At 42.1% G+C, this 12499-nt stretch overlaps 1 protein-coding gene across 1 annotated transcript; it reads right to left on the reverse strand.

Moving 5' to 3' along the window:
- Window positions 1–5372: 5372 nt before the first annotated feature.
- STMP1 (short transmembrane mitochondrial protein 1) lies at window positions 5373–11584 on the reverse strand. Its single transcript, XM_048300920.1, has 3 exons — window positions 11483–11584; window positions 8350–8403; window positions 5373–5836 (listed from the first exon to the last, which is right to left on the reverse strand). Exons 1-3 carry the CDS (start codon window positions 11495–11497, stop codon window positions 5756–5758), a joined length of 150 nt encoding a protein of 49 aa, XP_048156877.1. The 5' UTR covers window positions 11498–11584; the 3' UTR covers window positions 5373–5755.
- Window positions 11585–12499: the final 915 nt, after the last annotated feature.

Here is a 12499-nt window from a genome sequence, read left to right on the forward strand (position 1 = left end):
GAAGCAGTGCTGAGACGGCAAGAGGTGTTGGTTTACTGCTTCTGTCAAAACAGAGGGATCCCACAGACTCGGAAATAAACAGATACAATAAAAGGTCATAGGCTGGCAGAGGGGAAGAAATATGGGAAAAACACAAAAGCATGTCTTAGCCCTTGTTCCAAGAGCAGGAAGTGGCATCCTTTAGCAAAACAATTGATATTCCTGGTAGTTCCTGTGAATCTCATTTTGAATAGCAAAGTGTTCCTGTGCATCAGTGGCTTAAAGCATCCCCATGACCCCCTGATGCATAAAACGACCTCGGCCTCACTTTTTCAACTCTTCTCTCATCTCACCAGTTCCTGTGTTCCCCCACCCCAAGCCTGCTGCTCTGATGCACTCCAGCACACAAAGCTCACGCCAGCCTCTGCCATGCAGATCCTCCACACCTCCTCTGCTCCCTTCCCTGGGTGTTTGCCTGCTCCCCAGCAAGAGGCTTCTGCTGAACACAAACCCCAAAACGGTGCTCTAAGCTGAGGCACTCTGACCTCCCCCTGGCACAAGCTGCACCCTGAAGGCCCAGGAGCAGGAGAGGAAGGGGCTGCAAGGCCTGTTCACCAACATGGGTAACTTCCTCCAGGAACAACCACTGCAGTGGGTGGGGGTGTCCGCAGTACCAACAGTTTTGTCCCTAAACACAGCAAGCAGAAGAACATCTCTGTGTTCACAGCGCCTAAACTTTTGACCATTCTCCCCCTGCCAAGAAACTCTTTCTGGCTTGCTTTCTTCCCAGGGCTTTAGCTGCTCTGCACCTTTTCCTGTGAACTCATCTTCTAATCCTTTTCACTTCACGCTCCATCCACCAGCATCTTCCAATTGCCTCTCTGCTCAGCAACAAAGGACTCTCTGCCCTGCTAATACTGATTTCTGAGCTCTGCTCAGCTCCCACCACACCTTGCTATCCCAGACCTTTTCCAGGGGATATGAACACAGGATATGCTCATTTGTGAGAGATGAGCAGCTGGCATTCCAGCCAGCCTTAGGAAGACCTGGGATTACTCACAAATCAAACAGGGTGTCCAGCAACATTCTTCAGGAAGAACAGCAATAGCAGTAGGTAAATGAAATTGCTTGGTGCTGTTGCACATCTCAAACAATATTTCTTCAGAAACATTTCCAGGAGGCTCTGGTATAGCTTGTGCCTCATGAGGCTGGTGCAGAGACATTTGGACTGGACTCAGGCAAGAAACTTCTCCAATGGACTGCTTCTCCTGTTTTGGTGCTGTTGGCACACTTCCATGTTCACAGCTACTGGCACTTGTCACTGCCATGTCCCACCAGGCAGTTGCAGGAAGGCAGTGTGCTATCCTGGCCTTTCTTCCACATCAGATCAGCCAGTGCATGCCCCACCACGAGATTCTGCCCCTCACTGTTGCTTTTTGTTTGGTTTTTTTTATAATAAATGACAAGTGGACAAAGAAGTGGGAAATTTTCACTCGTAAGTTACAGCGTACTGTCACTCAACTTCAGATTTGTCGCTACCACCAACCAAGGCAGAAGTATTTTCTTCAGACGGAAAACCAGCCTGATTTCAAATTAAGTGATTTCCAGATGCTTTCAAGATTCAGCACATACATCAAGCCTTAAAAGCAAAAATTCTGCTTTCAGCCCAGAATTTATCCAAAGAGTAGCACTGCATTAACTAGTAGCAGTATATTATTTTACCTTACATTTTTATATTACCTTTTACTAGAATCCTGTTAAGGCTACATATATATATATGTATTTTTAGTATACCTGATTTAAAACCCGATCAATTTAACTGGAGCAATTGTGGTGATTTATATTGAGCAATTACTCATTCCATAGCCGACAGAGTAATATTTTATTTCTCAGGGAAAAAAGCAGAGCATGATAGCTGTATTTAATATTTGTACATGGCTGCTCAATTCTCTCTGGTTTGCAGAAAATTTGAATAATAGAATTTAAAACAGGCCCTTTTATTATTTCTTTTTCCAGATGTTGATTGGTATCTTGCTCATTATGTTGCATCTTTGTGTCCAAAATGCGTAGTGGTCAGAGAAAGGCTCTAACCTGTGGAATTATTCTGTTGCAGAATCCATGTTTCTACACAGAAAACAAACAGTGTGTTCCACTCCAGAATTTGGGCTCACAGCATAGGAAAGTTACTGTGTAGTTATGGTTTGAGCCAGTGATTTACAGGATTGGGGTATTTATTTTTTTTTCCATGTGTATTAAAGACTAAGGCCAGAATTTACTTTGACAGGAGTATCTATTCTGAAGGCAACTTATGAAATTTATTTTTCAGAAAGTAAAACTGATCATCTGTGATTAATGTATGTTTCAGGTGAAAAAGCAAATAACCTGCAGTTATTTTATCTCAGTACAAATTCCATAAAAATGACCTTGGCTTAGGAATTTGTAAAATAAATGTTAACATGTACCACCAAGAAGTCTAACAAACAAAACTACATATCTCTTTTTTGCCCCTCTGAGACAAAAACAAAAAGAACTGTACAGGAGACTTTCCTCTGGATTTTAGCAGCAACTTAGACACTGATATCCACCGTCACTTCCTAATGTCCAAAATAATTCTGCATCCCATACAGAATATTGATATTGATTTTTACATATGAATATCAATGCACAATCTTGTTTCTGCAAACATAGATAGAATCCAGGCTTATGAAAGCAACACATTATTAATTCCAAAAATTCCAATTTCTTCCTTTGCAATGTTTCAGTTTCACCAGGGATGGAGCACACATCATGAGGCAGTGGGCTATGGTGCTGGGATATAAAACCACTGAACATTCACGTTAGTGAAGTTCTGTGAGGTGCATCCACCAACTTGATTTGGGTTCTGGTGCCCAGTAAGCTAATAATTAGCTTTGTTATCTGGCTTTGTGTTTATTTTGGGTATGAACCCTTGATTGCATTTAATGGCAGAAGGGCCTTAGGGCAGCATTTTCCAACACAGGATAATACTCTCAATCCATAGTAAATATTTCAGAAGTCTGTTAGTAGCTCATACATTCTTTTTCTCCCATTTTGCCTTGAACCTTCAGCTCCAAGATATGTCTCAAAAGAATCAATACACGAAAATGAACACAACAGTTTTCAGCAAAGGAAGGAAGCCTGCATATTTTAGCTGGCAAGTACAGCTACCCACATAGGCATTTGAAACGGGCAGAAATTCACAGAGCCCATGTTAAGTGGGAAACTTGCTCCTAGGTATCTTCATGGAGCATCCATCCATCTATGACACCAGCACATCCAAAGCACTCTGAGCCCCCAGATGCAATGACTGCATCAAGCAGTCATTGTCTGTGCTCACCCTCTGCCCTCTGAAAGGTAAGGTTAAATTTTAGTATCACCTAGGATAACCTCAGGCTAGGTAAAACGTGTTATCCAGTAGCTGCAAAGTGTAATAATGTTATCCAGATTTACAGCTTACTATGTGGGAGGAAAAAACCCAGCTTGAGCTAAAATGGAAAGTGTCGCAAAAATGGCTATATATTGCTTCCACAGCATTACAGCTGCAGTTTTTCACTTCCTAATATGATAGGAAAAAAAAAAAATCCTAACATCTGCTTGGAATGCTTAGCTGAAAGAGTCAGCTCCAAAAACACTTTTAGAGTAACTGGCCTAGAGTTTGGCAACAAATAGAGAGATTTTGAACATTATTTCACTTCTCATCCGCATGTAAAGAAAGGGAAGAACATAAAGTATGTTTGAGGAAAGAAATAATCCAATTTTAAACACTAATATAATTTTATACGGCAAGCAAAGAAAAATGAATGGGTCAGAGAGAGTATTTTTTAATGCTCAAGAACAGGAAAGGGAGGGGAAGGAGAGGAAGTTGGGGGAAACTTAAGTTCATCATGTTCATGAAAGCATCAAAACAGCTGTGCAGTGCTATCACTCTATGGAAACATTTTTATGCGTGGAAGAAAATTCCTTCAGTCAGGTTTGAAGTCTATGAAAGCTCTCTCAGGAAGCAAAGCATACAGTACTAATCCAATAAAAGGTAAATGTAATTGTACTTTAGTTGTGAACTCCCTTCACGAAGCACATTCTGGGTATCTTCCACACCTGCTGCTACCACAAGCTTTCTGACAGCTGATGTTAGGTGGTACAAGCATTTCTCCCTGTTGGAGTCTCTCGGAGTGCTCACTGTAGAGAAAATTGGTTGCATCACTACTAAGACTGTCTGACTTGAGTTGGCTTTTAAACTTGACAAGTAACCCTTTGCAGAGACTGAAAGTTTTTACGTCAACTACACATTTCAGGGCAGAGGTGAAAGGAAGGATTTAAAATTACAGGAGAAATATTCCTTATCTATATTTATATTCCTTAAGAAGGAGAATCTTTTCTTTCTGAGTGTCTCCCATTAACTAAACATCCATTAGAGAACAAAGCACATTTTCTGATTTAGTCTCTTCTGAGAGGAATACAGACCACGTGCTCTACAGCTTTCCTATGATGAGAACGAAAACATGGTAAAAGGACAAACCACTTTGAAGGTACAATCCTTACCCTAATTAAAACATTAATGGAGAAGCACTCTAGGTATGCTTTAATCTAGAGCCTGAACAAATGAAGGTCATTCTCTGTGCTGGTCTGTAGCAGTCCATTACCAGGCTTTCTCAATAAAAGCAAGAATATCTTCCTGGCACTTTTCTTTATTCCTCATGTCCTGCAAAAGATTGTCAAGGGGACTCTGTCATTTAAGCCATGTTACAGAGTTAATTGAACTCTTCTATTTTAAGGGAAAAAATTATTTGATAGATTCTTGAATTAATAAAATTTACTTCTATTAAATCATTGCAACTTTTCTTCAGAATTTACAACAAGATTTTTGCAGAATTATGGTTTCAAGCAGAAGAGTTCTACAATACAATGCAGGCTTTCTCACACACCAGGGGTTTTAATGGCTGCTTTTTTTGCTTTGCTTGTGTGTGTGGCTTTTGCTCTACCTATTGAGCTCTTTGTCCCAACCCACAGGTTTTCTCACTTTGACCCTTGTGGTTCTCTCTCCCATCCCACTGGGAGCAGTGAGTCTGTGGCTCACTGTGGGGCTGAGTTGCTGGGTGGGGTTAAGCCACAACAGAACTTTCCAGCTTCTGGGACTAGCATGGGATGTAGGATCTGCAGCCTTGCATCCACCATAGGGCCTAATGCAGACCAGAGCTCAACAGCAGGTGGGGCAGAGACTGCCAGAGCCTGGAACCAGTTCTCAAGGTGTGTTTTGTTTCCTTTACAAATGATATATGCTTTTGATGAATGAACTTTTCCATCTCCAACAATGGAACACAGATCTTAAGAATAGTGAAGTACCACTGCTCACAACAAATGACAAGAAACCCTGAAAGTTACTTCTTGATACATTTAATCTCTTTTGTGCTGTTCCAAGAGCTAGGGTATTACCAAGTGTGAGGTACACATTGTAACAGGACCAAAAGCGCTCCAGTTGGATCAGGTAAAAACAGGTTACCAAGTATTAGGAAAAGAAATACTGAAAAATACAAATGATATCATCCAGTCACACATCAGCTGCAAATCCAAATTCTGAAACCCTTGAAAATCAGTCCCAGGAAAAGTTCACAGCCGCCCTTTCAAAAGAAGGATATTCCAGTTCTAGGAGACTAAGAGTGGAGGAACCTCCCATGCCAACCCTCTACTTGACCTTTGCTGCCTGAAAGGTAAATTGCATCCTTGGTGCACACACAGAGTTGACCTGGGGAACATTTCTCTTTCAGGACTTGTCATTAGGAGGTTTCTTCTTGGCTTCCACATCCTTCTTAAAATCTTCCAGCTTCTTTGCAATGTTAGGAATCTTTAAAGACAAAACAAAACAATCAAACCCCATGCCACAAAAAATCCTGGGCTACATAAGTCTCATCAGGAAAGACAATACTATACACACAGCAAGAAATTCTATAAAGTTTAACTGGTTTTTAAAAGATATTTCCAGTATGTGTTACCTTGCACAGAGGTTAAAAAACTAACCAGTATCAAGCAAATAGCAGATGAAAGCACCTCACATGAGGCTTCAGGAAATATTTAGATTATTAAGGCTAGAAGTCAGCCAGTGGTGATGGGAACAGGAGGAAGGTAAAAGGATCACCTCACAGGAAATTTAGTATGACCAGTCTGGCTTCCTGACTGAAAGAAGACAAACTGCCAAGAATAAGCAGATTTAAACACTGATACACAGGCCTTCAAAGGGGAAATTAGATTGCACTATACTGGTCATAACCCAAGAGAAAGTAGATGTTCAAGAGCATCTAATATGCTCTCAAGAAATTTATTAAGAAATACTTCTCCTGGCTCATCTTGTGGGAAACAAAATTCCTCACTGGGGAATTCTACTGCACTGCAAATTGGCACCCTTTTGCAGTTTCACACTTGAATGAAAACTCTATTTACCGCTTGTGAGCTTCAAAACTTCAGCTTTCTCTTGCGAATAAAAGAATTTTGATAAAATAATCCAACAGTAAATTTTGGTAACTTGAAAGAAAAATAAAAAGCTGAAGCTCTTAATGGCAAAGAAAAGATTATGACTAGCTAAAACTGGGAAGTGACAATGTATGATTTTACAAGCCAACTGACTGAAATGAAATTAAAGCAAATTTTCCACTGGTAGATGTGAAAAAAAAATCCTTGGTTTTTACTTCATATGTAACCTGACCACAGAGCAGAAGTTAATCCAAACTGAATGTAGTTCTCTTATTGAATGGTCTGAGGCTCACAGTACTGGTAACATAAGTTCCTCTTACCTTCCTTTTCAGAATTAAGCTTTGTTTGAGCATATGAAATTAAGAGCCCAGCCTGTAACACACCTGACATTTAAACTAAACCAACAGAACTCCACCACTGTCAGCAGAACCCTCTATGTACTTATTACTAAGCACATTGTGTGTACAGCTGCAGAATTAGGACCTCATTATGACATGCTTATATTAAATGTCACTTAAAACCAATCATCTTCAACACCAGCAGTAAAATTTCCATGTTCATCCTGCAAGTCAGTGTTACATTCCCAGGGAACCACTTCCAGCAAATCAAAAGCCTGAGTCCCCCTCTTGTGGCAATACTTTATCAGTGCTGCCAGAAAAGCACCACACAATGCTTGTGATACATATTGATACATGCAAATATATTCTTATGACTGCAGTTTTGTAACACTGTAAAACATATATTGCACAGAAACATTGCCCTTTCATTAGTCCTTTTACTGGACTGACAGGAAAAATCACAAAGGATTGTGCATAAACAAAGAGCAAAATATAAGAATTGTTTTCAAGCAAGATGACTTCAATATTGAAGATGAGAGGAAGGCAGAACATAAATGTCACCAAAGCCTTAACAACTTCTTTTGGTTTTTTTTTTTTATTAAGGCTAATACAGATTGCACAAGAATTAAAAAAAAATTTATATGTTAAATGTTATTAACTCCTCTAGCCAGAAAACAACTAAGTGCCACTACTCTTAGAAGGGATTCTGCAGACTCTACAGAAATTAAAAGCATGTTTTGAAGGCTCAACTTGAAATCTTCTGCCCTCTCACATAGAAAACTCTTAACTGAGAACTGAGGAAAGAAAATCCCCTTTCTTTTCTCATTGTGAGAAAAGAAGGAAAGAAAGATTGCAGGTCAATACACTTTTTGAAGTAGGAGAAAGTATTCACTTCTCAAAAAAAAGCTGGCAAAACTTATTTTCATTATTGGTCCAGAAGACAGACATTTCACGTGGTCATAGATTTTTATTAATAAACAGTTATACTGAGTGGAGAGCACTGTAAGAAGCCAGGCTATCCAAGACAGGAAACCAGTATTTTAGTGCTGGTAAAATCCATGAGCCATTCATAAACATTTTCTGTTTCTCCTGTCTTTGCCTGCAGATGCCTGGGCTCTAGCCTGGCTGGAAGTTTAGGCTTTAAGCACTATACTACCACAGAGAAGATAACCTTTTGGTTCCACTTTTTTTTTTTCTTTGCTATTAAGGTTGGAAAAGACCTTCAAGATCACAGAGTCCAACCTTTGACCAACCACCACTTTGTCAACTAGACCACAGCATTAAGTGCCATGTCCAGCCATTTCTTGAACACCTCCAGGGATGGTGACTCCATCACTTCCCTGTGCAGCCCATTCCAATGCCTGACCACTCTTTCAGTGAGGTATTTCTTCCTGAAAAGGTCTGAGTTCTCCTGTAACTAATGTGAGCATAATTTGCGTTCTGTTTAATAGAAACCATCAAAATAAAGACCAATTCATTTTCAATTGAGGGAAAATAGCCTTATATTTTCAGTTTAGGATACATTTAACTCTGAGAATGCCAGGATACTCACATCATAGTTCTGAGCCACATACATCCCAACCACGTTGCCAAGAGTAAAACCAAGCTATAAAGGAAGAAAGAGAGAAGAGTTAACATCCTCCCATCAAAAGCTAAAATAAAGAAAAAGGAATATTGCAAATCATTTAAAGAGTTTCAACTCCGCTCTTACTTAATTTCTCATCTTTCATCCAGAGAGGTGCAATTTTACTGATCTTCCTCACCAGAAACACCTTGCCATCATTTCCAAAATACCACACAGTTTTGTTATTCAATACACATCCCCAAGACTATTTGGATCAAGCTGTGTTCATCCTTGTAAGGTTCTCTACACACCCACAAAGGCAGTAACTCCTACAAAAAAGGGGAAGATAGCAGCAGGGACCTACAAATCAATGCTGGGAAAGCCTAAAGCAACACCCCCCTAGAACAACGCTCAGTACTGGAAAGGGACCTACATGTCTTAGTATGAAGTTAAAAAAAGCTTCACAACATGAACTCTAACTGATGTAAACCTGCTTCTCTTCTGCAGCAACAGCTGTGCATCTTCCAGACAGACCCTCCTGACCCCAAGAGATTAGTTCTCAGCCAAATCCACTCTGATCTAGGGGCTCCTCTAAGGCAGTACAGTTGGTTGGAAGCTGGGCACAACCTCTTTTGACAGCTGTGCAAACTTGTAGCTGATGAAGGGTGTCCATAAAAATGCACTCTGGCAGCAGAGCAAGAGCAAAACACAAGCACAGTTTCTGGCCCAGAAACTGTTTGCCAGCTGAGGAAAATCCTCAAGCATAAGATGACTTCTGGAGCGAAAGAAAGTCCTCTCTTCAATGACAGGTGATGAGATTTTCATTCACCAACTCCTCAGTATCCTACATTTTATTTTTGTTGTTACACTTCAAAATAAGTAAGCCCTATACCACAGAGGCTCATTTGGCTGTTTTGAAAGGGGACACACTAATATTGTGCATTCATTCATTGTTAGTAGACAAATCACTCTTTGTGACAGCTGAGGCCTGTTCTATTTAAGAAAATTGTTACTGTTCATGGTCACTGCTGTCAAAATAAGACTATTTTAAGAAAAATAAAACCACTGTCCACAAAACAACTTTGCCATCACTTACTGACCAGACATCTTTTCCAGGCCCAAAGCAGCACAGAGCACAGCTCATCTTTTCTGTGATTCAGACTCCATAAGCAGCACTGGTGAAAATCTGTCTACAGAAAACTAAAATTGGCTGAGAGCTGTCAAATGAACTCTGACTGCAAGTTACTTCAGTATTTTTTTAACAGATTTTTGGTCTTATTCCTTGTTTATAATTACTTTTTCAAGCTTAGCTTTAACAACTTAAGAACAAGAAGAATTATTCTTGTGAGTACTGCCCTGGTTATCATATGCTTTTGTAGTTTCAATTACCAGCTAAGGAGGTACTTTGGGAGATACTAATAAATACTGCACTGATGCAAAACAGGCCTGTGACTCCTCTTAATGAAGAGCCTCAGTCCAGCAAAGGAGAATTTCCTGTATCTTTAGCAGTGTCTGGGAAGCCACCTGAAAACACAAACCAGATCCTTGTTTATTAGCAGTGTTCTAGGCTTTTACCCTAGAACCTTTCCAATATATGTCACATTCTGTTGTGAGATAACCTGTACTCAGTATATATAGTACTGAGATCACTACTCCCTTTAAGTGTACTCCTTTATTGGAATGTTCAGCACTGCATCCACCCAGTTACATTTATTTTTAGAGCTGACAATTCAAGCAGTGGGGAAAAAAAAATCTTAAGACTTCAATTATATGGAAAGCAAAACACACAGCCGATGAAAATTTGCATGTTGACTAAAAACACAGGGCTGATGAGAGTTCAGGGTCTTCCAATTTCCAACCAGCATTTCAAGATGCATTGTAAACAAAAGCTTATTTAATGTGTTAACTCTGGATTGCAAAAACACAAGGTTTGTGAGATTATTCATTTATCTCTCTGCTACAGCCCTAACCAGGCAGAGCAAGACTCAAACACCCAATCTACATCCAAGCAGAGAAGAAACCCAGAATTAGTGTATCTTTTGTCTAACTTTCATGCACTAATGAGAAGTCATAATTATATTTTTATCTAGCAACAAAAAATACCCCATTAGCAGCAAGCAGTGGAGTTGATAAACAAAGAAACTTTGAGAGAGGCTAACCATATTTAGCCTTACTGAAGATTTTCATTGGAGTGGACAGGGGATTTTAAACAGCTACAGAAATGACTGAGGCTTTCATAGTTATTATGAAGCTGGGATAAGAAATAGGCCTCATTTATTTCTTATATAAAAACAGGCAAGACTCTCCCAGCTTACAATAGGCCATCTCTTCTTGCTTTGTATCAACACCTGCTATGAAACTCATTAGCCAGCAAAATTATCTTGCCCAAACGAAAGATGAAGTCTAACATTCAGTCTAATAATTCTGCTATTCTTAAGGGGATTTAATGAAAGGCAGCAATGAAACGTGATCCCTTGCCTTAATTTCCGTATATAAAAAAATCCACATCTCCAGCGGTACACTTTTAAGGGTGTACAAAATGGCAAGGGCTCATGACTCTGCTCTCACCAAAAGAGGGAGATATTTATGCCTACACAAAGAAATTTGAGCAGCAAGGGGAGCATCGCCGCGAGCAAGCAGAATCTCCAAGGCAAATTAAGAGCATGACTTGGAGGAAAAACAAGCCATGGGACTCCATTTTCAGAGCAGCTTTAAGGCACCGTTCTGCGGGAACAAGGGGGACAGAGGGTGGCAAGGAGCAGCAGAAGAGAAGCCGCCCAAGGATGGGGCGCTGCCGGCGAGCCAACGCCGGGCGCAGCTGCCCCGCTGACAGGGGCCGTGGCGTGGCCGGACACGGGGCCGCTGGCTGGCCGGACACGGGGCCGCGGGGTGGCCGGACGCGGGGCCGCGGGGTGGCCGGACGCGGGGCCGCGGGGTGGCCGGACGCGGGGCCGCGGGGTGGCCGGACGCGGGGCCGCGGGGTGGCCGGACGCGGGGCCGCGGGGTGGCCGGACGCGGGGCCGCCGCACACCGCGCTCTTCCTCCCTCGGCCGGGCAGCGGCCCCGCCGGCCCGCCCCGCCCTGCCGTGCCGTGCCGTGCCATGGCGGCCCGGAGCCTTACCAAGAACTGCAGCATGGTGCCCGCTGCCCGCGCTGCCGCCCCGCCCGACAGCCGGGGAAGTCAGGGGGGCGGTGGCCGCTCCCCTTCCGGGCCCGCCCCCGCCGCCATGGCCCGGCCTGGGCCCGGCCCCGCCGCGCTCCGGCGTGAGGGGAAGCGGGGACCGCGCCGCTCCCGGCCGCTGCTGAGGGGCCGCCGAGCGGTGGTTTTTGTTTGGTTTTGGGGTTTTCTTTAGCATGAGTAGTTGTTCTCTGTGAATCACTTTGGGTTCAGCTTCTTTCGATGGCTACACTTGGCTCATTGAGTTTTGGGCAGTATCAGTTAGGAAGATTTCTCCTTCTGCAAGTCAGTAAGAGACTGCAGGCTTTATTGCAATGGATTTCAAATCTCTTTTTGTCCCCCCGTAACTTTTCAGACTAAAAAAAAAAAAAAAAAATAACAAAACACGAGATATGTCTATTTTTGAGCTATTAGGCACCTCTACCCTGAAAGCAAGTTAATTCACATTATATCTCAGTTCCCAGAGAGCTCAGATGCTCCATCTAATAAAAAACATGTAGCTTCTGCCTTTCTGGGGAAGGTACCTTGGTGAGGTAAAGAAGTATCTCCTGCCCACTTCAGGAAAAAAAGCACAGAAAGATACTAAGTACCACGTTGGGGTTTTTTGGTTTTTTTGTTCTGGTGATACCCTGGTAAGGATCCAGACTTGAGACCACTTTCTCCTGTGTTTCAGGCTTGCTCAAAGCTGCTGCATTGTTCTCTCCCTGAGCAAGAGCTGACACCTGGAAATGACGCAGAGGTTTGAATGGATGTGGCACAAGAGGCAGGGCTGGGCTTCCTTGTCCTCTGGAATGACTGACTCTTCCAGGGGTCTCACAAATGAGCCTGGTTCTGGAAACAAGAGCAAATCAGCTGCTAATAATTATTTTTCTAATGCTGAAGCCTTCTCCGTGTGTGCAGGATCAGAGAACTGAGATAGGATTAAAGACTCCAGCCTGTGCACATGTCAGAAAGCAGAGG

The sequence above is a fragment of the Corvus hawaiiensis genome, chromosome 4 (genome assembly GCF_020740725.1).
Source record: "Corvus hawaiiensis isolate bCorHaw1 chromosome 4, bCorHaw1.pri.cur, whole genome shotgun sequence".
Lineage (NCBI taxonomy): Eukaryota > Metazoa > Chordata > Aves > Passeriformes > Corvidae > Corvus > Corvus hawaiiensis.